This window comes from Papaver somniferum, chromosome 2 (genome assembly GCF_003573695.1).
Source record: "Papaver somniferum cultivar HN1 chromosome 2, ASM357369v1, whole genome shotgun sequence".
In the NCBI taxonomy this organism is placed as follows: Eukaryota; Viridiplantae; Streptophyta; class Magnoliopsida; order Ranunculales; family Papaveraceae; genus Papaver; species Papaver somniferum.
The window spans coordinates 124,712,137-124,737,847 of record NC_039359.1 but is presented as its reverse complement, the minus strand read 5'-3'; the positions used below and the strand labels follow the sequence as shown (position 1 = coordinate 124,737,847).

Below are 25,711 nucleotides of genomic sequence, written 5' to 3'. Positions count from 1 at the left end.
AATATTTCTCCAAGCTTTGAGAATTTAAACTTCAAGAAAATTAATACACATCAATGTACTTGTCTTGAAAGGGAGTTTGAGGAGGAGGTGCATGCAACAATAAAGAAGTGTGGAGTCAACAAGGCACCAGGGCCTGATGGCTTTACACTTGAGTTTTATAAATATTGTTGGAATATTGTGAAAAGGGAATTAATGATAGCTATAAATTATTTTCACTCTACTGGAAAAGCCAACTGGAGGCTATATGGATTTCATAAGGCTCATACCCAAAAAGGAAGACTCGGCTACTCCAAAGGATTTCAAGCCTTTGAGCTTGATAAGCATCCTCTACAAGATAGTTTCCAAACTATTGGCAGAAAGAATGAAGGTTGTTATGCCTTATATACTATCTAATGCTCAAGGTGCTTTCATCCACGGTAAGCAGATTCTATATGGGATTTTGATAGCTAACGAATGCATTAATAGCATATTCAAACAAAAGAAATCAGGAGTTTTGTGTAAGATAGATATGGAGAAGGAATTCGATAACGTGAATTGTAATTCTCTTTTTTCTATATTCCGGAAGAATGGATTTGGAGATAGATGGATAAAATGGATAAGGTGGTATGTTACTGAAGCTCAATTCTCTGTGCTGATAAATGGGGTTGCATCTGATATGATTAAACCTTCAAAAGGAATCAGATAGGGTGATCCTTTGTCGTCGTTTTGTTTCTTTTAGTGGTGGAAGTGTTGTCTATTATATTGAATGATATTGTAGACAAACAGAGGATAGGTGGTTTTCAAGTGGTTGAAAATGATACTATTGTTTCTTATCTCCAGTTTTTAGACGACGCTATAATCCTGATGAACGCTGCTAGGAGTGAGGTTAGCAGATTTCATGTGTTATTGATGGTTTTCGAAGTTTTCACTGGTCTTAAGTTAAATTTGGAAAAGAGTTGGATGATAAGCATCGGGGCAGATACTGTAATTAACAATTTAGTTGCTGAGTTGGGATGTAAAGTTGAGGCTCTCCCAATTACATATTTGGGATGCCAATTGGAGTTAACAAAAGAAATATCGTGATATGTGATGTAGTTATTGAAAGGATGAACAAGAAGTTGGCTCCGTGGAAACGAAAATTTTTAAACAAAGCAGGGAGGATTGCTTTGATACGAAGTTCTTTGGAGAGTTTAGATACTTATTTCATGTCATTTATGGAGTTACCAGTTACAGTAGAAAAGAAGTTAAACAGTATATTGAGAAAATTCATATGGGGGAATATGAAAGCGGAAAAAGATGAGTTGGGTAGGATGAAAAGTTTGTAAGCCGAATAAGCTTGGAGGGCTAGGCATAAGAAGTTTGAGGCATGTTAACAGGTTATTTTTATCTAAATGGAAGTGAAGGTATGCTAAAGAAAAAGATGCCTAGTAGAGGAAAATCATGGTTGAAAAGTCCAAATCGGATGCTATATGTTTACTTCCAATTAATACTAATGAAGATGTTGGCAAGAGTATGTGGCAGGTAATTTCGAAGGATAAACATGATTTATTGGAGGTTGTTAATATTCAAGTATGATACGACGGAAGATTCAGTTTTGGCATGATTGGTGGGTAGAGAAGAGGGATTTAAAAGATAAATATCCAAGGCTGTTTAAGTTAAGCACTCAGAAGAATGTGATGGTTACTGATATCCTAGGTGATAATATGATTATGCATTACTCTAGAGCTCTCGATCCAGTTGAGAGGATTGATTTCCTGGAATTAATACATGGTTTGAGGAATACCATTTTAACATAAGGTGTCAAAGATAATTTGGGAGGTGATTTCACAACCAGGGCAATGTATGAGAAGATTATAGATAATACAGATTCTTACAATTTTACAGGTCTTCTGGAGAACAAGCTTATCCCACCTAAAGTAGTTTTCATGACATGGGCTTCTCTGCATAAGTCTTTACCCACAAGGTTTATGCTAAGCAGAAGAGGAGTATATATTCAATCAACTACGTGTGTTCTTTGTAATGAAGAGGATGAAGACCTAAACCATCTTTTCATTCACTGCAGATGGGAAAAACAATATGGGATTTATTACTTTCTACATTACTGGTGGATTATGCCGGAGGTCTTCAAAGCTTTGCAAGATAGCTGGAAACTTTTTAAAGTCAGTAAGAGGAAAGCAATTGTATGGAAGATTACCTCATATGCCATTTTTTGGGAGATCTAGAAAGAGAAAAACTCAAGAATTCATGGAGTAAGAGCTAAATCTTTTGATTATATCAAGATGTTAATAATTCAGAATATTTTCCTGTAGAGCTCTTCGAAAAATATCTTCAAGGATTTTACAGTAAACCAAATTCTGTTTCAATGGGACATTATAGTTTCTATGTAATAGGTCCATTAAGATTTGTTTCCATTGGGTTTTTGGGATTCTCATGATCCCTTGTGTATTCTGTAAATATTTTTTCCCTTTTCCTTTTCAAAAAAAAAAAAAAAAAATGAAAATAACTACCCTTTAGTAGGGCCAAGAGGTCCCTAAAATAGGTCAACCCCAATAAGTAAAATGGGGACTTGTGGACTGAATCTCAAGCCCTATGGAGGAGTCCATAGATTGAATAAGATAAGGAAGGAATTAAAGGGAAGATTAGATATCATAATAGGGGGAATGACAATTAGGGTAAATAAAGAGGTTTCGGAGACATGTGACATGATGTCATGAAAAAGAAAAGTTTTGGGAATATCTATAAATAAGGAAAGGAAATACAATAGAAGGAGACACTTTTCTTTATTTTTCTATTTTCTCTTTCTCTTCTTTTCGGAATTGGTGTTGTGGTTAGGACTAAGCTCTCGAGACTGTTTCTGTTTTCACCCACAAACAATCATGAATTTAGTGGTTTTTACAGTTGATAAGTCCTACCTGAGGGGTTTAATTTTTTTAATTATTTTTTTCTTCTGATTTTGGTTTATGCAAGGTCAACTCGGAAAAATCGCCAACTCATTTTGCTTAAAAATCGGTCTAACTCGGCAAAATCAACCGCCTTAATCGTTAATAATCGTAAAGGGATTGGAATCATAAATCTTATCGATCATATGATGAGTAATCGGCTTTGATGAATGATTTTAACTACACTGAGTCTGATTACCCCTTATTTTAGTGTTAGCCTCTTTTATTTTAAATAAAAAGGTTTTAGATCAGCTTCAAAAGTCTTCCAGCACTCCGTGAACGAATCTGTGGAGTTAAGAGCAAGTTGAAAGGTAGATGCCTTTTGGGGTCAAAATTTTGTCGATGTTTTTGCATCAGAATCTCGAAACCTGGTGGTGGCTTGTGGTTGTGAATGAGATCGAGAATTAAACGTAGATATTTTTGGTGAAGTTCTTCTATCTCTTCCATGAGTTGGTGCCATTGGTTTCCATGATCTCTTTTCTGAACTATCAACATTGTTAAGTTGTCCACTATTTGGTTAAAAGTTTTTCTTGAGCTCTGCGTTCCATAAGGTCTTTCATCATCCAAATTTGTTTTGAGTATCCGTTCCATCTGCATGTAAAGACATTTAGAAGTGGTTCTGTGTTCACCGTCAGTGATAGTAGATGACAAATTAGAAGGGAGAATGCTTGGAGTAGGAAGTTGGAGGATCGTTTTCCATTATAATATTTGTTAGCTTCATCATGATTATGCATATTCAAGATGTCATAGTTTATCTGCTATATTTTGCGGACTAAGACTTGACCGGTTAAAGGACATGTCAGAAGAGAAGGTTCTCGAAGTTAACCTTCCACCAATGGTGGAGACGCATGCCCTAGTAAAAGACCCAAGCGGTACCTGGAGGTTTGGGTAGACTTATTGGCGAAATGGGATTTGGATGTGATAAATCAACGTATTTTCAGAACGACATTTACCCCTTTGGTGAACATGGGTCAATTCATACCACCCTAACCACTCTCAGTGAGTCACTTAGGGAAACGTTTGTTGCTTCTAAACCCTCTTTTCTCATGACAGGAATGAAAATTATAGTTTGGAATCGAGGAGCATCTAGGACTTTTTTGTTAATGTTAGAAGAAATCTTATCGAGACTCATAAACCTGATATTTTTGTTATTTTGAAACCTTGTCTTTTGGATTTTCAAGCTTAGAAAGTGCTTAGCCAACTCAACTATATTGATTCTATTAGTGTTTCACTAGAAGGTTTTTCAGGTTGATTGTGTTTGCTTTGGAATTCATCTGAAGTAAATATCCAAACAACTTCTGAATCTCGTTGTGCTTTACATGAATTTGTCACATCTCGAATCCAAGATCCTTGGACACTCTAAGTAGTTTATGGAAGTCCCCAATCCACCTGTTGCGAGCGTGTTTTGGAGGAGCTAAAGGTGTTAGAGAACTGCTTGGTTAAACTCGCATGCGTTGCTATCCCAAGCTTGTTTGTCAAGTTTAGTTGATCAAAACTATATACTTGATTTCTAGTCTACTTATAGCTATGTCTCAGATTAGGATAGAATGTGTAGTTGAGATTTAAACTTCACGACGTTCACCAATTGAAGAAGAAGAAGATCTACTGAGGAGTTTGGAGGAACTTCATCAACAAAAAGTATGTGGAGACTAAAACTTATCTATTACTCAGAAGTCTATTCTATGATATCTTCTAATGAGAGTAAGTCGTATAGCTATATAAACTTATCTATTATTAGGGTTTGGAATAGCCATTATTGTGAGTACACATAGCTATTTCCAAGTGTTCATCTTCAATGTTTTTAGATTTGTTTATCTAAATTCTAAGTTTTTTTTTGAAGATGATTTTTGTAATTTTAGTCTTTATGATTTTATATATTCCAAATTGTTATGGGATATGTTGTTTAAGTCCGTGAACCTGTGACTTTCCCATACTTGTTCAAAAGTTATCTCTATTATGTCCGTATGAATGTATTGATAAAAGATAGAATGAACTTTTGACAAACAAAAGTTAAAGCCCTTTATGTCATTATGCAAATTTTGGTGGAAGAAAGGATGCACTTTTGTTTACAAGGATTAAGTCTATTATATGTCATTGTGCAAATAGTGATGAAAAATAGAATGAATCCTTGTGTATTCCGCATTATTTGGTCGATCTCCGATCGACATTTTTGTGCATATACTGTGTTGCTCCGTAAGTTCTCTTATGTCGATCATGGCCAATTGAATTGATCATTTTTATGGTTGATTCAATTGAGATTTTTGGATTCAAATCCATGTTTTCATGTGATTTGGTTATGTCCAAAGAAATCCTTATTTTATTTTAAAAGCAAGGTCGCCTTTGTTGTTCTTTCGGGAATGACATTTTATGGGGGAGAGTTCTTTTTTAACTTGTGCTTTATTGCCAAATCTTTGTGGGTAGTGCGTCTATGGAATATTATAGGGGTTATCTTGTATCTTTATAAACTCCTTGATGAATGCATTTAGCTTCGGATTTATGATTACATCTAAATAAGTTGGTATGTTATTATCTTTTGGTCATGAAGTATCTCTATGAAAATTTCATGAGGATCCCACTAGTTTTCGTACCTTTGCCAATTTATATTGACAAAAAGGGGGAGAATTAATGTGTAGTTTCATACTACAAATAAATATGGTTTACAGATCATTATGTAAGGGGGGTGGTTTTCATGTCGAGATGAAGTATTGACTAAGGGGGAGTGATACATATCACCATAGTATTGTTGTCAAAGTTGTGATACAATTGAACTTTGATGTTGTGTGATAATATTACGACATTGTATAACAATGATCGAGAGCATTTGTTTTCTCATTGTTATCGCTACGGATCTTCAACAACTATGATGCTGAGTTGAACACATTTAGAATCATGGAGTACTTGGAAGTGACGAATATTTCAAGTCATGTTGAAGATGCCAAGGAGATCAAGCATTTGGATGAGAAGCTACAAAGTTTTATTCATTTTGTAATCCATATGTATTGATAGTTTTGTCACTATAATTGATAAATGGGGAGATTGTTAGAGCACTGCTCGGTCGAACTCGCATGCGTTGCTATCTCAAGCATGTTTTTCAATATTAATGAAAAAAACTATAAGTCTTGATTTCTAGCCTATTTATAGTTGTCTTGGACTAGGACATAGATTGTGTAGTTGAGCTTAGACTTCACGACGTTCATCATTTAAAGAAGAAGAACTACTAAGAGAAGCTTGTGGAACTTCATCGACAAAAGGTATGTGGAGACTGAAACTTATCTATCACTTGGAAAGTCTATTTCTACTCTAGCTCCTATATGGAGACATAAGTCGTATTACGATATAGTTTTCTATATACATATTTGAGTTGAGTTGGTTACTTTCTAAAATCGGTTGTGTACATGAACTTAAACATTTATAAAATAAGGAATGCAATCTTTGCAAACCGTGTCTAGAATGTTCATGTTTTGATTTGAGTGAATCAAACCGATTTTGCTTTAGTTGTTTTCTTGTATACATCTATGAGAATAAAGCAATTGAACGACTCTTTAACTAGTTTCGTTTGAGTCATCTAAACTAGTTGTGGTTAAGATGAATAAGGTTGATATGAGAGTAATCATATGGCTAACTTCGGTTAGCTATTGTCGAGCCAACATGGTGTACACATTTGGGTACGGTTACATAAACCTAAATGAGGGTACATTTCATTTGTGTGTAACAAGCTAAGTTCGATCTAACGGTTGAAAGATATTAGCTTGGTTGAATTAGGTTTTTCATCTAATGGTGAATATTGAATGCTTTGTTACCAAGGTAACTTGGATTCCAAACCCTGATTTGAAAACTATATAAAGGATAACTCTAGCAACTGGGAAACCTAATCCCCACACCTCATGTGTGTTACTAGTTGCATAAACTAGATTCGGTTCTCCTTTAACCCTAGGTTTCTTCGAGACCCTGTAGGTTAACAACTTCAAAGACTTCATTTGTATTGTGAAGCCAGACCCAACTATTTTCTTTGTAGTTGCGTGTTCTGACCTTTCCCAATTCTATCGTTTAAGTACTATCTTCTCTAATATTTGCTCGAGATTTAATCTCCGATAGGCAAGATAAAAAGTAATCACAAACACCTTCGTCTCATCGTTTGTGATTCCACAATATCTAGTTTCGCCATCATACGATTTAGATTATTGTTAGGTGATTAAAAATACTAGGTTGTTCTTCGGGAATATAAGTTCGGGTTATCAACTGGTTCCTGTTCACCTTGATTTATCAAAAGACGGAACAAAAACTCTTGGGTATTTCTGTGGGAGACATATTTATTCAATATATAGACTTTTCTGTGTGAGATAGATTTGTTTATCAAGTCTTCGACTTTGGGTCGTAGAAACTCTTGGTTGTGGTGAGATCATCTAAGGGAATCAAGTGTGTAGTATCCTGCTGGTATCAGAGACGTAAGGAATGCAACTGTACCTTGAATCAGTGTGATATTGATTAGGGTTCAACTACAGTCCAGTCCAAAGTTCATTGGTAATAGGCTAGTGTCTGTAGCGGCTTAATACAGTGTGGTGTTCAAACTGGACTAGGTCCCGGGGTTTTTCTGCATTTGTTGTTTTCCTTGTTAACAAAATTCTGGTGTCTGTGTTATTTCTTTTCCGCATTATATTTTTTTATATAATTGAAATATCACGGGTTGTGCGTTAAGATCAATCAATTAGATAATACAACCTTTGGTTGTTGATTTAAATTGATTGACACTTGAACATTGGTCTTTGGTACCGTTCAAATTACTCCTCTTATATTCAATTGGGCTCGCAGATTTCTATTTGCTGATTGCATATTGAATTAAGAGTTAGAGATATAAACTATTTGATATACTTTTCTCTAGATAGAGTTTGACAGTCTAGTTGATTCTCTAGAAACTATATATTGGAGTAAGTCCTCTCATATTTCCAAACGAATTGCTGGGTGTGGTTGTTAGACTCCACGCATTTTTAAAAGACTAAAGTTGATCTCGGTCATGTTTATTGGATTGTTCTGGGGGACTTGAATTATATCTCTCATGTTCATGAAAGGAAAAGTGGTTGCACTCCTTTTGAAGATAAACTTGCTGAGTTGACTAATCTAATGAATTATTGTGGTCTTATGGATCTTGGAGATGATGGTCCCAAGCATACCTTGAAAAATAGGCACGTTGGCACTGTAATCAAAGAAATATTAGACGTATGCTATCTAATGCTCATCAATTTCCCAAGGATCAGGTACACAATGTATCTTACTTTAATTCTGACCATTTTACTATTTTGCTTGATCTTTCTCCTAAGACTAGATTTAAACCTAGGCCTTATCGCATGGAAGTTATTTGGACTGATGATAAAATATTTGAATTTGCTATCAAGGATAATTTCCATTATAAACCTTTTATGCTTGTTGATCATTCTTTTCATCGTAATTTACATCAAACTGAAAAAGCTTCTAAAAAATAGAGTAAGTAAACCTTTGGTCATTTACAGACTCAAATCACCAATGTGAAATATGACCTGGCCCGAGCTTCAAATGTTTTTTATCTAGACCATTCTTTGCATAATAAAGGTAGAATTTTCTATCATTTATGTGAATATCTTAAATTTTGCATTTAGAAGAGCTTTTATCAAAACAAAAATCTAGAAACCAATGCCTTAAATAAGGTAATATTCATAAAAGATTCTTTCATACTACTACCTTGGTTCGAAGGAATATAAAAAAAATTAGCATGCTTAAAGATTCTAATGGAAATTGGTTTCATGACGATGATGGTATGAATGCTCACATAGTTGATTGTTTTTCGTCTCTTTTTACTGATTCCGGTACCAAATCGTCTGCTTTTAGTACTTTATATAACTCCTTATGTGTTTGTACGGATAGATTAAGTGAGCTAATAAAGTTTCTTAGTTGGTGTGAGACCGTCTAAGGGAATCAATTGCGCGGAGTCCTGCTGGGATTCAATAGGCGTAAGCGTGATTGTACCTGAATTATTGGAAGACTGAGTTCGGGCTCAACTACATTCCAGACCGAAGTTAATTGGTAGTAGGCTAGTGTTTGTAGCGGCTTAATATAGTTTGGTGTTCAATCTGGACTAGGTCCCTGGATTTTTCTGCATTTACGGTTTCTTCGTTAACAAAATTTCCGGTGCCTGTATTATTTCTTTTTCCGCATTATATTGTTTATCTTTATAATTGAAATATCACAGGTCGTGCGTTGATGAATCACAATATCTAAGTCCAACCTTGTTTGTTGGATAAGACTTGATTGATCCTTGGATATTGGTCTTTGGTACAATCAAAGAACTCTCTTTGTAGTTAGGTTCACGGATTCAGTTATTGTAACTTTCTAACAAAAAGAGAGAGAGAGGTAGAACTCTAGACACTTTCCTTGATTGAGTTTTAACTCTCGGAGTTGTGTTGAGTTTGTCCATACAGATTGCCTACGAAAAAGTTGGTGGTGTATTTTGGAACCCCAGTGTTTTCACTTCCTATGGGTAATCTTCGTATTCATAACTCAAAGGGAGAAAAACCATCTTGTGAAACTATCTCTCTCAAACTTTGCGGAAAAATTCTTGGTTGGAAAGATGGGAAGTTTCATACTGTTTATGGGTGAAAACTGTTTCTGCTGGTTTTGGTAAATTTGGGTGTGTGTGGATGAGAAACGATTCTAAACCCTAAACAAATGCATTGCACGGGAGTGCTTTTGATTCGAGATATCAATCTATACAATTCTGGCCTAAACCAAGAAATGGTCATTCCAGACTTGCTTCGGTCACAAAGTGAAGGAGATGGGGTTAATCTTAGGGAGGGAAGCGAAGAAGGTGTTGAGATTGTGAAGGTGTTGGTTGTTTACGACTCGTATCAGAATGATGAACTGGCTTGCACAATGTAAGCTATCAGTTCTGGGTGTTTTCTGAATACTATGACAATACTTGATTTTTCTCCGTCTGTGTCGTTTGAAAATAGGAGAAGGACCTATTTATACAAGTCATTGAGCGCAAACCCTCATCTCGTAGGAAGTGGAGGAAGTTGAGTGATGGAGTAGTGGGATCGTGTAGGTGGTTACACGATCACGTCTTGTCCCACTTCCTTCATCACTTTAACCGTCCATGCCTCCTGACACGTTCTTGTAAATGGGCGCATTGCACGCCGCACGCTGTAAACCGCCAGACCAATACTCCAGTAAGCATCCCCCAGTTTGTGACATGATTGATGTCTCGAATGAGTGGATCGTGGGACCCGCCGCAGGAAGTAGCATACGGTGCTAAGTTAAATAACTAAGTTATTTAAGAAATTGGTATTCATGAAATATCGTGTATGCTCGATGCATGTAATGCATTTACGTATAAAGCATCGCTGTTTTAAAGCTTAACTGAATAAGTCGCGGATCAAGCGTCTTAAAATAGCATCACGTCCAACCATCTTCGAGTGATCGTTTGGAGGCTGCATGGGCGAGCCATCCCCTGGTCGATCACTCCCTGTGGAAGAGTGGCGGACGGTGATCATCGAGATGCTTCATTGGACATCTAGCCTTTAACCTAGGCTGTCCGACCAAGATAGCAAAGTTGGACGGACGAGATGGTTTACGGCACTTATTTGCGACAGTTGATGGAATTTTAGGGTTTTAGGAGGTTCGCAAGCATCCCTCTTTGGCTTGACCGAATTCAAGCTTGGGCGCCGGTTTTGGTGGGACCGATCGGTCATGCATGAAGGCAGTCTGTTGTTGTGCACGTCTATACCTCTCTGCCCCATGAAGGCTTGATCTAGGCCACTCAAGTCGACTGGCAAAGATGAGTGGCCGTGATCGATTTGCGATAGAAACCCTTTTCCGTAAAGGATTTGGGAACCGCGTGACATGCCTTCTTTGGGCGTGCGTTTCGAGGCGCTCGATCATGGTTGGCCTAGGCCGATCAGTCACACGCATAAGTGGGCCCATAGAGACCACGTTGATACTCTTGGTACCTCTTAAGTCTATATCTACACCCTCCGTTTAGGATGGCGAAGATGGATGGACGCGATCGAACTGCGACAATTATGCAGCGCCGCAAACCTAATTAGGGTTTTAAAACGGTCACGCACGCATGACTTTGGCCAATCGGTTTTGCAAGCTATGCTTCTCCTTTGGAGACGTCGATCGTGTGGGGCCCACGTTGGGCTGATGACGAACATATGTGCACCTCTCTGATGACCCTAGGCGCGATCTAAGCCATCCAAATATGTTGGCTAAGTTGGATGGTTGAGATCAATTTAAGACGCTAGTGGGATTTCCGTGACCCTTGAAGAGCCTCACGCCCATCGTGTTTTGGTCAAACGTTCATGGCTCTATGGCCATGTCATGAGCAAGCCGATCAGTTAGGGACAGAGTGGGCCCGCCAATGTGTGCATTAGCGCTTCACTGATCATCCGCGGGACGATCTAAGCCGTCCAACCAGGCTGGTGAAGTTGGATGGTCGTGATGACTTTAAGATTGCCTTGAACAGTCTAAGCTTGATTGAATCTCTACAAAGCAGCACGGCCACCCTACTTAGGGTTGGCGTTTGACGTTGCTAGGAGATGTTCGTGTGATGTCTGACCGGCTAGGGCATAAGTGGGCACGCCGGTAGTCATCACGACAATCGCCTATTCTTGCTAGGATTTGGCTAGGCTTGTTAAATTGCGTGACCACTCGTTTCTGAGACTGATTTGGACAGTCTAGATTTCCCATAAGGAAATTAAGCATGCTCGATCGGGCTAACTAAAGCGCGTTGTTGCGAGACTCTCTCTGTCAGAGAGTGGTGTAGCCTATTGGGTATTTCATGCATGTCTCAATATTGGCACGAAGATTCATGCTACTCTGCTGAGAGTGAACACTCAGTCGTCATGTCATGCTAGTAATGAGAGTTCGGAAAGGAACAACATAGGAAATACTAGGCAAATCGTGCATTAATTAATGATGCTATAAATTCAGATAATATTTGGGATTGTTGCTACATGCACCATTCTAGGTGAATTTTGTGTGTTTATCGAATTGCTTCAAATAAATAAAGCGAGAGGTTTTCTGCGTTCATCGCTTATCAAATGGCTTTACCCTTTGCAGGATGTCAGCACATAAAATACTGGTTTTACAACTTTAGCGCTGAACTAAAATCCACCATCAACACCTACCAAAGAGATTAGCATGGATTTTAAGGCCTTTAGAAAGTTTGGAATTCCAAACATTTGTCCCTCCATGGTAGAAGATGCTCGTTGTAGTCATGACTTTGCTGAGTTGATTTATTTTCTTGAAATGGGTACTCAAGGTCTTGACATATGTGGATGGATTATTCATCAAATGGTAAAAATGACCTTATCCAACAAGAAATTAGGGTTTCCTTGTCTTGCTGAATGCATTTGTGGAAAATTCTATATTGATTCGATTGATAACTCTACTGGAACTCCTATTTTAGTTCGTGAAAGTACATTCAAACATATGAGACCGAATGAGAACAAAAGAAAAGGGCATCTATTTCAACTCTTGACGTTTCTTGTGATCCAACAACCTTGAGTCTTCTTCAACGAATGCACAAGGATATTGGCAATATCAACTCCAACGTAAAAGGTATGCAAAAACAATTATGTGAGATTGCTACAAATTTTCCCGTCATCAAGGACGAAATAGATAAGATTCAAGTTTCTATGGGTTATTCCGATAATGAAGAATATGAATAAACCTTTTGTTACTTTTCTTTTGTTTCTCTTATTTTCTAGGAAACTTCTTGTGAGAATTTATTCTTTCTTTTGATAAGGATAACTAGGGTTTGGTATACAAAAATTGTGTTTACACAAGCTACTTCCAACGTTTTTTCTTCTTACATGTTTTTAGATTTATTGATTTAAATTCTAGAGTTTTTTGGAAGATTAACTTGCAGTATGCAATCATTATTGGTTTAATTATTGCAAAAGTCTTATGAATTATATGTGCCTTTACATTTTTCGTGAATCGAGCTGATATTTCATATAATGCTCAGAAGTTAAATCTATTATGTTTTTTATAAACTGAAAATAGATCAAACTCTTTGAGAATTTTTCTCGCAGTATCGATATACTTGTGATCACACTTTTATGTTATTACTGCTTGACACACTCTGTAAGGTTTTCTTATGTTGAGTTACACCGACTAAAGTTGTCTCTTTTTTCGTAACTGGCGTTGAGATCAATTTAAGTTGATATTCAGGATACAAATCCATGTGACGGTTAATGTACGACAAAATCCTTCTTTTTCATAAAGTAAGGTCACTCATGTTATTTTCTTGGGAATGACATCAAATGGGGAAGAGTTCTTAAATGAACTTGCGCTTAATTGCTATATATATATATATATTTGTGGGGAGTATGACTGTGGAATTTAATGGATTGTATCTTAAATGTCCTAGATGAGCGCTAAGTAATGTCTTACCTTGTGAAATCATCAAAATAAAGTTGATATGTAAACACATTGCTCCTGAAGTATCTTTTGATTGTATTCATTATGATCCCACGATTTTCGTACCTTTGCCAATTTTATTGACAAAAAGGGGGAGAATTATTTAGTAGTTTCTCACTACATACGTATGGTTTACGGATCATTATGTAAGGGGGAGTGAATCAATAATTTATAGGTTTCATCTATTATGCAAAAGATGTAATTATTAATTAAGGGGTGAGAAACATATCACCGTATAAATACTTCAAAGTTGGGATACAATTGAGATTTGGAGAAGATAATAATACTATGTTTTTGTATAACGACAATTAAGAATATTTGTTTTCAAAGCTGTTATCACAACATATCTTCAACAATGCCGACGCAAAATTGAACACGTTCGTAATCATTGCAACTTCAAGTCGCGAAGAATTCAAGGAGTTGAAAAAACCGAAGAAATCAACCATGATAGATTCAAGGAGTTTTCAAAGATTTTTTTTTTATCCATATGTATTGATATTTTTGTCACTAAAATTGACAAAGGGGGAGATTCTTAGAGCATTGCTCGGTCGAACTCACAAGTGTTGCTATCTCAAGCTTGTTATCAAATTTAGTTGTCGAACCTATATCTGGATTTCTAGTCTACATTTAGTTAAGTCTCGGATATAGAAGTGTAGTTGAGAGAGGAAATCATGGCAGTCATCATTGCGTTTTACCGTTTGAAGGCGAAGATCAACCGAAGATTTTGGAGAACTTCGTCAAACAAAAGGTAAGTGCAGACTAAACCACCTATTTCTCAAGTTATTATATTCACCTTCCTATCTTTGAGATAATTTTCGCGTAACTAATTAGACTAGCTTGCATGGACAATAATTCCGAGTCGAGAACAAATTATTTAGTTTACGAATTTCTCAAAATATAATTAATGACTAAGCTTAATGAACGTTTGTTCATACCTGATCGAATTTCGGTGGAGAATAATTTATTGTTTGGAGCCAAATCATGATTCAAGTTTATCATTCGAAAATAACCTGGAACTGTGATATGTATCATTGATGTTATTCGGGAATGTTTCGAATTGATTTAGAGAAATATATAACTACTGTAGATTCAAATATAAGACATTGTTATCAGTCTTACAAACCGGAAAAACTATTATAAGTCTGAAGCCATATTACATGTACTCGTACATGTAGTGGAGTAGTGTTTATGGGTGAAAACTGTTTCTGTGGTTTTTGGTAAATTTGGGTGTGTGTGGATGAGAAACAAATCTAAACCCTAAACAAATGCACTGCACGGGAGTGCTTTCTGATTCGAGAGATCAATCTATGCAATTATGTCCTAAACCAAGAAATGGCCGTTCCAGACTTGCTTCGGTCACCAAGTGAAGGAGATGGGGTTGATCTTAGGGAAGGAAGCGAAGAAGGTGTTGAGATTGTGAAGGTGTTGGCTGTTTATGACTTGTATCAGAATATCGAGCTGGCTTGCAATAATGTAAGCAATCGGCTCTGGGTGTTTGAATACGTTGTATCAACACTTGATTTCTGTCTGTCTTGGAAATAGGGAGGAGAACCTATTTATACAAGTCATTGAGCGCAACCCTCGTCTCTCGTGGGAAGTGGAGGTAGTGGAGTGATGGAATGGTGGGGTCGTTTTAGTGTCATACGATCAGTCTCTGCCCACTTCTCCCATCATCGCTAACCGTCCATGCCTCCTGACACGTTCTTGTGTTGGCGCGTTGCACGCTGCACGCTGTAAACCGCCAAACCAATACCCCAATAAGTATCCCCCAGTTTGTGACATGCTTGATGTCTTGAATGTGTGGATCGTGGGATCCATAGGAAGTAGCATACGGTGCTAGGTTAAATAACTAAGTTATTTAGGAAATCGATATTTATAAAATATCGTGTGTATTCTATGCATGTAATGCATCGAATATAATCAATACGTATGAAGCATCGCTGTTTTAAGGCTTAACCGAATAAGTCGCGGATTTAAGCGTCTTAAAACATCATCACGTACAGCCATCTTCGAGTGATCGTTTGGAGGCCGCATAGGCGAGCCATCTCATGGCCGATCACTCCATGTGGAAGAGTGGAGGACGGTGATCACAGGGATGCTTCATTGGTCGTCTAGCTCTGAACCTAGGCTATCCGAACAAGCTAGCAAAGTTGGACGGACGAGATGGCATAAGACCCTCATCTGCGACCGTTCGAAGGATTTCTAGGGTTTGAGGAGGTGTGCAAGCATCACTCCTATGCTTGACCGAATCCGAGCTTGGGCACAAGTTTTGGCGGGGCCGACCAGGCATGCGTGTAGACGGCCTGCCGGTGTACATGTCCATGCGATCTAGGCAACTCAGTTTGACCAGAAAAGGTGAGTGGTTGATATCGGTTTTCGACAGAAATCCGTTGCCTCAAAGGAATTAGAAACCGCGCGACATGCCTACTTTGGGCGCGCGTTTCGGGATGTTCGACCATGGTGGTCTAAGCCGATCAGTCATACGTGTAGATGGGCCCACAATGATCATGTTGACATGCTTGAAACCTTTTAAGTCTATATCTACACCCTCCACCCAATCTTGCGAAGATGGACGCTCGTGATTGATTAACGATACATGTAACATGCCGTAAACCCTAATTAGGGTTTTATATGGGTCGCGCGCACATGACTTTGGCCAATCGGTTTAGCAAGTCATGTTTCTCCTTTGGGGAAACCGATCATACAAGGTCCACGTTGGGCCGGCGGTGAGCATGATGGTACCTGTCCCACGGTCATAGGCTTGATCTAAGCCATCCAAACATGCTGGTGAAGTTGGATGGTTGTGATCAATTTAAGACACTTTAGTGGAATTTCCTACGACCCTTAAGCATCACGCCGACCATACTTTGGGCAAACACACGCTACTCTATGGCTAGGCTAGGAGATGGCCGATCAGGTAGGTATAAAGGGGGCCCGCCGGTGTGCATGACAACGCTTGTCCGACCGGTCATGGGATAATCTACGCCGTCCAATCGTGCCGGTGAAGTTGGACGGCCGTGACTATTTTGAGACCGACATTGGCGGCCCTTGCTCGTGCGAGCTTCTTCCGAGCCGCTCCATACCAGTCTGGACGTCCAACTACGGGCTGGCGTTTGGTGGTTATTTGGAGGGCATGCCATGTATTCGATCGGTCAGGGCATAAATTGGTCCGCTGGTGGTCATCAAGGTGGTAGCCTGCTCCTGCTGGGGATCGTCTAGGCTGGTTAAATCATGTGGCTAACCTGCGTGGTCGTGATCGTTTCTGAGACTGACATGGACAGTCCAGATTTCCCTTAGGGAATTAAATATGCTCAATCGGGATAATATAACACACCGAGAGATGTATCGTGTACGGGTATTTCATGCATGCCTCATTATTGACACTTGGAGATTCGTGTTACTCTGCTGAGAGCAACACTCAGTCGTCATGCCGCACCAATAATGAGAGTCCTGCGGGAACAACACAGGAAATACAAGGCTAATCATGCATTAATTAATAATACTATAAATTCACAGAATATTGGGATTATTGCCACATGCTCCGTTCTAGGTGAATTTATGTATTTAATTCACAGAATATTGGGATTGTTGCCACATGCTCCATTCTAGGTGAATCAATAAAGCGAAGAAGTATTCATCACTTATCAAATAGCTTTATCTTCTGCAAGATGTCAGCGTATTAAATTTTCTTTTACAATTTTAGCCCTGAACTAAAATCCATCATCAACATTAAGTCCCCTTCCTAGCACATAATGGTGGCATTATTGTGGGGTAGGCATGAGATGGTGACGTATACAACGTAAAAAGAAAAGACAAAGGAAGTTTACCTGGAGGGACTCTGGCCGGCCATGTTGGAAATTGTCCGTGTGAGTACGCCAGGTGTGACCACGACCTTGGTGAGACCGGTTTCCTCCTTCGGGTATTTGAGCCAAGAAGGGAATAGAACTTGTATGATCCTCTTCCCATAGAAAGCCGTGCATGTAACCCTGGACGAATGTGGACCCCACTATGTATATGCTTCGACCAAACGTCACCATGTTGCACCTGTTTGATAGGCATGTGGGACCGCCTACTTCGCTCAACCGTGGGACTCATCATGCGCCTGCTTGATCGAACGTGGGCTTGTTGTGCCTGCTTCGGTTTAACGTGGGTCCACTGCGTGCCTGCTTCGGTCGAACGTGGGACCCGATGTGAGCATGTTTGCTTCGAACATGGGAAGTTGTGCATGCTTCGATCAAACACGGGTCCACCGTGTACATGTTTCAAACGTCGGTCCTATCATGTGCCTGCTTTTCCCGCACGGTTGATGTGCTTGCTCGAGTGTCATCCTTGCTACTTTGACCAAACACCGACCCTGTTATCTTGACCAAACATCGGCCTTTATGCCTTGACCAAACACCGACCTTGCTGCCTGCTTCGCTCGAACGTGGGACCCACCGCGTGCTTGCTTTGCTCAAAAATGAACCTTGTGTGCTCAAATGTGAATGTGGGTCCTACAAAGAGTGTTGAAGAAGCTTCTGGAGCGAGCAGGTCCCGGAGAGCGTTGAAGCAGCTTCTGGAGCGAGCAGAACCTGGAGAGCGTTGAAGCAGCTTCTGGAGCGAGCAGGTCCCGGAGAGTATTGAAGTGGCTTCTGTTGGAGAGAGTGTTGAAGCGACCTCTTCTTCAGTTTGGTTTCCCCTTGCGAATTACATGCTTCTTGATTGACCATCTCTCTTGTGTTGAAGAAGTTCTTGACTGACGGCGAAGGAATTTCATGCTGAGCCTCAGTCCCAAAGCGTGGTCTACGTGGCTCCATCTTGTATGCCCGATGGGTCTTTTGTACGTATTGGTTGTTGATATGGTGAAGCTCTGGATGGTATCAATCGACGAGGGTTCTTGGCAGCAGCTGTTATCAGAAAAGACTGGCAGGGAGAGGCGTGGTGGCAACTTGCACAAACTTGGCACCATCTTAAGTCCCAGGTGCAATCTCCTTTGGTAACACAACTACTTCTTCCACAGGAGACAAATTCTGAAAGCGTCTCTCATTGATGTAGTTACCGTCGATCCACATATGGAATATCTTGGACGTTGTTTCATCATTGTGGCAGTCGTGCATGTGGTACTAGAGTTGAAGTTGGCAATTTTGGACGCGCATGATGTTGTATCTCGGTGGCTTTCCTCTTACTGCTTCAGCGAAACTGCTTGCGGAAGGATGAAGGTTGTATTGCATGTTGGCAAGATATATGTTGAGTAACGAACATCATGAGGCTCTTATTTACTGGCAAACTTGGTTCTTTCTAGCAGGGTAGATGTTGTTGTAGATGAGCGTTCAACAGCTTCACGTAGTCCAGAGGATGACCAAAACCGCAGATTCTCCAACTTAGCACGATAGACATGCACCATCGTGTGATAGAGTAATTCGCCCGGATATTTCTCGACATGACGCGCGGACATCATTATCTTCTTGAGGCTTGATCGCTGTCGTATGCGTCAAAAATAAATTACACTTTCTCACAACTCAAAATATATAATATAACAAGGGTAAGAAAGGATCGTTCCCACAGAGAGGTCTTAGGTTGTCAAGTTGTTTCGGTTTTCCTATAAATAACAATGGGGGGTTTTCTGATTTTTATATACTAAATAAAATAAAAGAAAAACAAATAAATAAAGCAAAATCAATAAGATTATGATATTGGTCAAGGATTGGGTTTCATTCACAAACATGTATTTGAAACAATAATTAGAATTGATATTTAATCTCAACTTTTATCAAAGGCCCTAGGATACCTTGATAGCAATAATATCCCGCTAATTTACTCTTGTCATCAACAAACACATTAAAAGATGCGAGTATGAGTTCTATCTAAAAGAACAACCTAACGTGTAAAAGCACTAATTAAGTTTAATTCCCTAAATGCATTAAGTTCTATGAAATCAGGCCAATCAAAGCAATCGAACGTGTAAAAGCACTTATCCAATTTAACAAAGGTTATGATTCACATGTGACTACTAGGAAGCATCACTACAAGCAATATTCACAATATTCTACTTGCAATCAGAAATTTATCACTTTAGCGTATAATAAACTCTAATCTAGCAATACAGATGAAAACCAACTCAATCGATTCTAGACTCGACCAAACAAGCATTCAAATCATATAACAATATTAACGATGAATCATAAATGACAAAGTATGGAGACAAAACTACTTTATTGAACACAACCCATGTTTGGAAATCCAACTTATTCCTTAACCAATGATAAAAACTAGGTACTCATATTCATGGAGTTCATAACAAGGAGGAAGATAAAACCTATCATGTTGTAACCCTAGAACCAAAATAGAAGTAGATAAAAGATATGGTTTTTTTTCCAGAGATGTGCACAGGCTTATATAGCTCCTGTTGGTGTGTGAATCGGCACCAGACTTCTAAATATCGGCCAAGGCCTTACCACTTCCACATCCCATTAGCAGCCACAGCTCAGGTCCAAGTCCACCTAAGTCATGAATCGAATCGGATCACCGAGTTGACTCGCTGAGGTAGAAAATCCAGCAGAGTTTCCTCTGTTTTTAGAACAATCTCCAGGCCAAATTCAGGCCATATTCTTCTTCCCTGCACAGTTCTTGCAACCAATCAATACACACAACATTTAATCATTCATACAGCCTTCTTAATTCATCTATTCAAAGTCATTCATTCTGCATCATTACAGCATACTCAAACCTGCAGCTCAATGCACTCTGATTGCAAACCAACAACTCCACAATCTCCATAACCAGCTTTTGCAACAACACAATGTGAACCTCAAAGTTGTAGCTTCTCACATTTCGAACCTTACGCTCGCCTGTAGTTTCAACTGCATAAAAACCCTTGCACTCATCACCAATTCATCATTCCCAGCTGTTCAGTTAGGCCATTAACAATACAGTTAAGCCGGCATCACCAGCTTACACATTCCCTGGTAGCAACAGTCTTCATGCCAACCACAACTGCTCCGCCACATACTATAAACATTACGGCTCGAACCTCACAAGCACCACCAGCTTTTTTCCTGTTTCTCCATCCTAGCATTCAGTCACAACCCACATCTGAACATGCAATGAACTCTACATCTTCGCTACCAGCAACATCTGCATTCATCCATTCCCTTCACAACACTTCTTCCATCTTGTTCTCATTGCAGCTGCACAACCAAACTCGCTTCAACTCCAGCCGCAGCTCACTAATACCCTGTAGTTTTTTGAGCTAAATCATTCCACCTGAACCAGCAACAATCTCCATTCCCTATATCAATAGCAACAACAACGGCTTAACCTGCGGCTGCAGAATCTATCCTCATATAACAACCACCACTGCTTGCATTCCATCTTGGTCTCCATCGTCAACTCAATGGTAGCATCACTTGTAAACCTTAACTCCATAATTTCAGCATAATCTATGCTTCCTCCTTGCTCCATTCTGCCAAATCCATCTCCTTTTCTTCTGCTGCAATTGTGATTCTCGAGCAAACCATGATCCATCTCATGCCAACAATTTCAGCTTCACGGCATAACTGCACTATTTCCTATTCTGCGGCAGCGTCAACACCTAAAGCTTATGACTGCAGACAACTAATTCATATGCACAATATAACTGCATCCTCCACCCACCATTACAAACAACAACATCATCTTCATTTCTTTGTTCTCAACTTCATTTCAGAGGCAATCCCTGTAAAGCATACATTCACACATTCATACAAGCTCAATCCACACACCATTTAGCATCCACATCAAACTCTAGCCAATTCCCATAAAATCATCCACAGACTCAAACCCAACATTCACAGGATCTAAATTCATTCTCTGGCTCTTCTTCTCAACTTACTGTCACCATTTTCTCTCCCAACTACAGCAGCAGCAACACCAACTGAACTGCACAAAATGAATATTAAGACTCTGCAAAACCCAATTCGAGATGTATAAAACGACCATCTACCCCTTTGAATATTATCCGTTCAAAGTTAACGGTTGAAATTAAGATCGGTAGATGGTGAGGTTTGCTATCTCGAATTGCGTCCATTTTTTTTGTAGGAATGTAGAGTCTTATAAGAAGAACATATCATCAAAATATTAAACTTAAATTCATTGTTGTTTGAGTTTTACGGAGAAAATGACACAAATCTTGTCTGACCTTGTCCATCTAAGAGTGTCCATGGATCCTACCTCAAAATGAAATTGTAGATCTTCTGTACTATATTGCTTAGTTAATTTATCACTCTTTCCATTAAAAAGAAAAAAAAACATATAAAAAACCTGCTTTAAAGTAACATTAAAACCTAGCTTCATCTGTCGATTCTAACTTATTTATCGATCTAAAGGAAGTTTGACCATCCATATTTTTTTTAAAAAAAATCCAAACTAAACATCGCCAATTGAAACCCATTACTCCTAATTATACTTGTGGCTGGTTTATCCGTTCAAAATTAAAAATCACAAAGAATCTTGGTTTCCGTGTTTAACTATAATCGGTCAATGATCATGTATACACCGATCGATTTATGTAATAACCGGTCGATGTGCTTGACCACGTCGACCGATTGTTCCTGATGTTCTTCGTGGTTGAAAATCATCAAACCCAAAATCGGTCGATGTGGACATTCATATAGTACGATTATGGTTAAAGGAAATGCTCAATTTTTCTTGACTTAAGAGTATTGTATGCAAAGATGGAATCCATAGATCCAAGACCAATTAGAACTTTTCCAAACCTATAAGTTTTTATCTATATATCATAGAGAATGAAAATATGAGTTCAAGGCAAAAAGAATGAGGTCCTTCCGACATCGGACGAAGAATTTACAAACGAAAAAGTCAAAAAAAAATGCCCAGATTTACAATCGCTGGATTAAGACATATACGTAAACCAGTTCTATAAGAAAAGTTTACAATTATTTTTTTACAATCGGCACATGGGAAACTATATCCATCGATTGTGGACGTATTTTTATGTAAAAAATCATCATTTTCGAGTTTTTTTTTTATACAATCGGCACTTGAGGAGGATTGTATTAACCGATTGTGGTCAATCGACCATACAAATGAAGAATATCGAGTGCATCAGTTGATTTCCTTGTGATATCCACCGATTACTTTCAATGTTCATCGAAATGACGACCTTCAACAAAAATCGGTTGATGACATATCCACCGATTCCGGTTAGACTTAAAAAATGGATCTAAATATGGATCATGAAAACATCAAATAAACATGGAATTGAATGCTTTAAAAACTTGATGTACAAATCATTTAAGGCTTTTTTCATAAAAATCAATAAATTGATGTTTTCGATCGATTAGAAATTTTTTATAAAAATCAAACTTTTTCATGTCATGATGATCAAAAATACACGACCTAATTACCTAACACTAACTATAATTCATTACAACTAATCGGCGTTATAATGTAAAAAGGATTCTAAAAGACGCACGGTAAAATTTCTTATTGAAGAAAAGCCAGTAGAAAACGTTTATAACAATGTTAGAGTAAGTTTTATGGTGGAGGAATTTCATAACATCTCAACATTTAAAATAAACCATGTAAGTTCAAGTTTAATGGATAGGCCATCCAAAATAGACAATATGAACAACGTTCAGCACCAATTAAAATGACATTAAAGTTTACCTAAGAGTGCGGTCTCAGTGTGTTGTTTTTTTGTTTCGATTCCGTTATACTTCTTCCGACTTCTATATGTTGTTTTGTTATGAATACCCGTAATAAAGCCCACGCTAATATAGTTGTTGGATCTTGTACAATATATGTCAAAACCGTTTAATTTTTTTGGGCTACAATTTAGTATAGACCTAACTGCTGAAATCCCAACTAGGTTCATTATATTGTAGCTTGTCTGTATTAAGGTTGTTTTTTTTATAAAATTAGCAACTGATTATTAGCAAGTTCGAAGTTTTTTATAGAATTAGCCACGATTATTTGTGAATCGTGTATTTTTTGGGTAATATCATCGTTCATTGCAATCTCGACCTAGAAATGCGTTTTTTTCTAGACTACATGACTTATTCGCTATTTTTCGGAATTCCGAACAAATTCGTGAGTTAAATTTAGAAAACTATAATCAAGTAAAAAATAACAATCGTCATTTTGTACTCTGTTACAATCAAAATCTACCATAATAACTAAGTGACGATGTGAATAAATCAACAATGATCGAGAATGTTATTGATGAAATCAGTTGTTGTCAAAATCATATTTAATATATGAGTTATTAATTAAAATGGAATTTAAAATTACATATTTATGCAGTATTTTGGATGATCGATTAGTATATGCAAAACACATTAAACATTAAAAAGTATTTATGCATTTATCCCATTTTCTCGTACTTGACCTGATATTTAATCGAATTTATATTTTACATAGCCCATTTGTGCGAAAATTCTTGTCGACCCACATTTTTATCTTTCGATGAATCTTTAACTAAACTTATTTAGTATGAATAATTATCTTATATTACTGTTCGTTTTTTACGTTCTCCATATATTTTTAAAAACGATAACATGATACAGTAACTTAATTTAAGATTGATTTTCGGAAAAAATTTATTTACGTTTTCTCAAAACACCAATTGGATTTCCGCTCTGTACAATTCAAAACTGAGTTTCCTGAAAATTTTAGCGATATTTCAATTTGGGTTGAGTGCTAATCAGATTGTCTGTTTCACTTTTTTTACAAGTTTTTTATCCAAGAAACCTTGAAACATGACTTCGAATAAGTGTGGATTACCACAACTTGGAAGCCGTTAGGCCTGATACACCTTTTCCAGGCCTATGGATACTTAACCAAAACAATTCTTTATAATGGTAGTTTGATAAAAGAAAATTAAGAATAGTTAATAATGAAAATATAGATGAGGGTATCTATTTTTGATTACTCGCATCCAAACCCACATCATGAGTTTGAGGTTTTTACATTTTTAACAATTTTGTAAAAATATTATTTATGGATCACAACAGTAAAATCTAATTTATATTTATTTTCTCCTAAGATACATATACAAACACCATTGAAGAGGATCTAATTCATACAAAAGTTTTTGTGGGTCATACCAATAAAATATGTTGATATTTTGTCACCAAGTAAGATGCATATTCGAACACCATTCGAGATACTCTAAAGTCAATTTAACATTTCAAGAAGGTTGGATTTACGTTTCTAGAGTCTAATTCTACATTTTCAATGGTTTATACTATCTTAGCATTTGAAGCCGCTTTCTTTGTAATGTTTATCGTGCGAGTGTCTATAATATTCTCTATATGAAATCACGGTAAAATATATCACATATTACCAATAGCCCTTCAAAATCTCCTCATGGCCCTACCCACTGTCTTTCGAAAAATGAATTTTATTTAAATATTTATATTGAACTATTGATGCAGGAGTTATTTATAACGGTTCCGGATGCAACAAACATGACAACGGAGTGGGCGATGTCAGAGCTTGTTCGTAACATAGAAATCATGAATAATTTGAAAGCTGAGATTGCTCAAGTTGTAGGCCATGAAAGAAGGATGGAAGAAAGTGATATGGAAAACTTGCCATATCTACATGCCGTAATCCAAGAGACACTAAGGTTACACCCTCCCGCTCCCTTATCAATACCACGCAACGTGATAAAAGATATTGAGGTAACGGGTTATTTGATACCTAAGGGAACCCAGGTATGGGTTAATATTTGGGGTATTGGAAGGGATCCTACTACTTGGGAGGATCCTTTATCCTTCAATCCAGAGAGGTTCCTAAACTCTAACATTGAGTATCATGGACAAAATTTTGAGTATTTACCATTTGGAGCTGGTCGGCGAATTTGTCCAGGGCTCCCTCTAGGTCCTATTATGCTTCACCTTGTCTTAGGGTCACTTGTTCAATCTTTTGATTGGTCACTTGGGAAAGCTATTATTCCAGAGACTCAAGATATGGATGAAAAGATTAAGGTTACATCACGGAGGGCTAGCCCATTAAAAGTTATACCCACGCAATGTAAGTCGATACTTCATATATCTAAACACTAGATGATCAAGATTTCTCTACTGTTGTTGATATGGTGTTATCTAACATGACGCATGCTTCTTGTTCATCATGTTTAAATCAAGGTATTTATATGTGCTTTATTACAATAAGTGGTTTCTTTAGAGAAATATATATACCTAGTGTTCATTGTATAATTATATATTAAGTTTTTCTTTTTTTTCCAAATGATTTGATTGTATTATTAATAATATTTTTATTGTTATTTTTTCTTAATTAATAATAACTGAATATTGTTAATGATAAAAGAGTTTGCAGGAAATTGGTTGATAGCC

At 37.8% G+C, this 25,711-nt stretch overlaps 1 protein-coding gene across 1 annotated transcript; it reads left to right on the top strand.

Moving 5' to 3' along the window:
• The first annotated feature begins 1,419 nt into the window (after window positions 1–1,419).
• On the top strand, window positions 1,420–25,420 carry LOC113351885 (geraniol 8-hydroxylase-like). Its single transcript, XM_026595794.1, has 2 exons — window positions 1,420–1,500; window positions 24,788–25,420. The coding sequence occupies exons 1-2, from the start codon at window positions 1,420–1,422 to the stop codon at window positions 25,418–25,420; spliced, it is 714 nt and encodes a 237-aa protein (XP_026451579.1).
• The last annotated feature ends 291 nt before the right edge of the window (window positions 25,421–25,711 follow it).

Bases quoted from the DNA above. Each gene is read 5' to 3' on its own strand.
- LOC113351885 (XM_026595794.1), top strand. From the start codon at position 1,420: ATGGTTGAAAAGTCCAAATCGGATGCTATATGTTTACTTCCAATTAAT. The intron at 1,501-24,787 runs GTAATTTCGAAG...CTATTGATGCAG, and splicing joins TTGGCAAGAGTATGTGGCAG to GAGTTATTTATAACGGTTCC.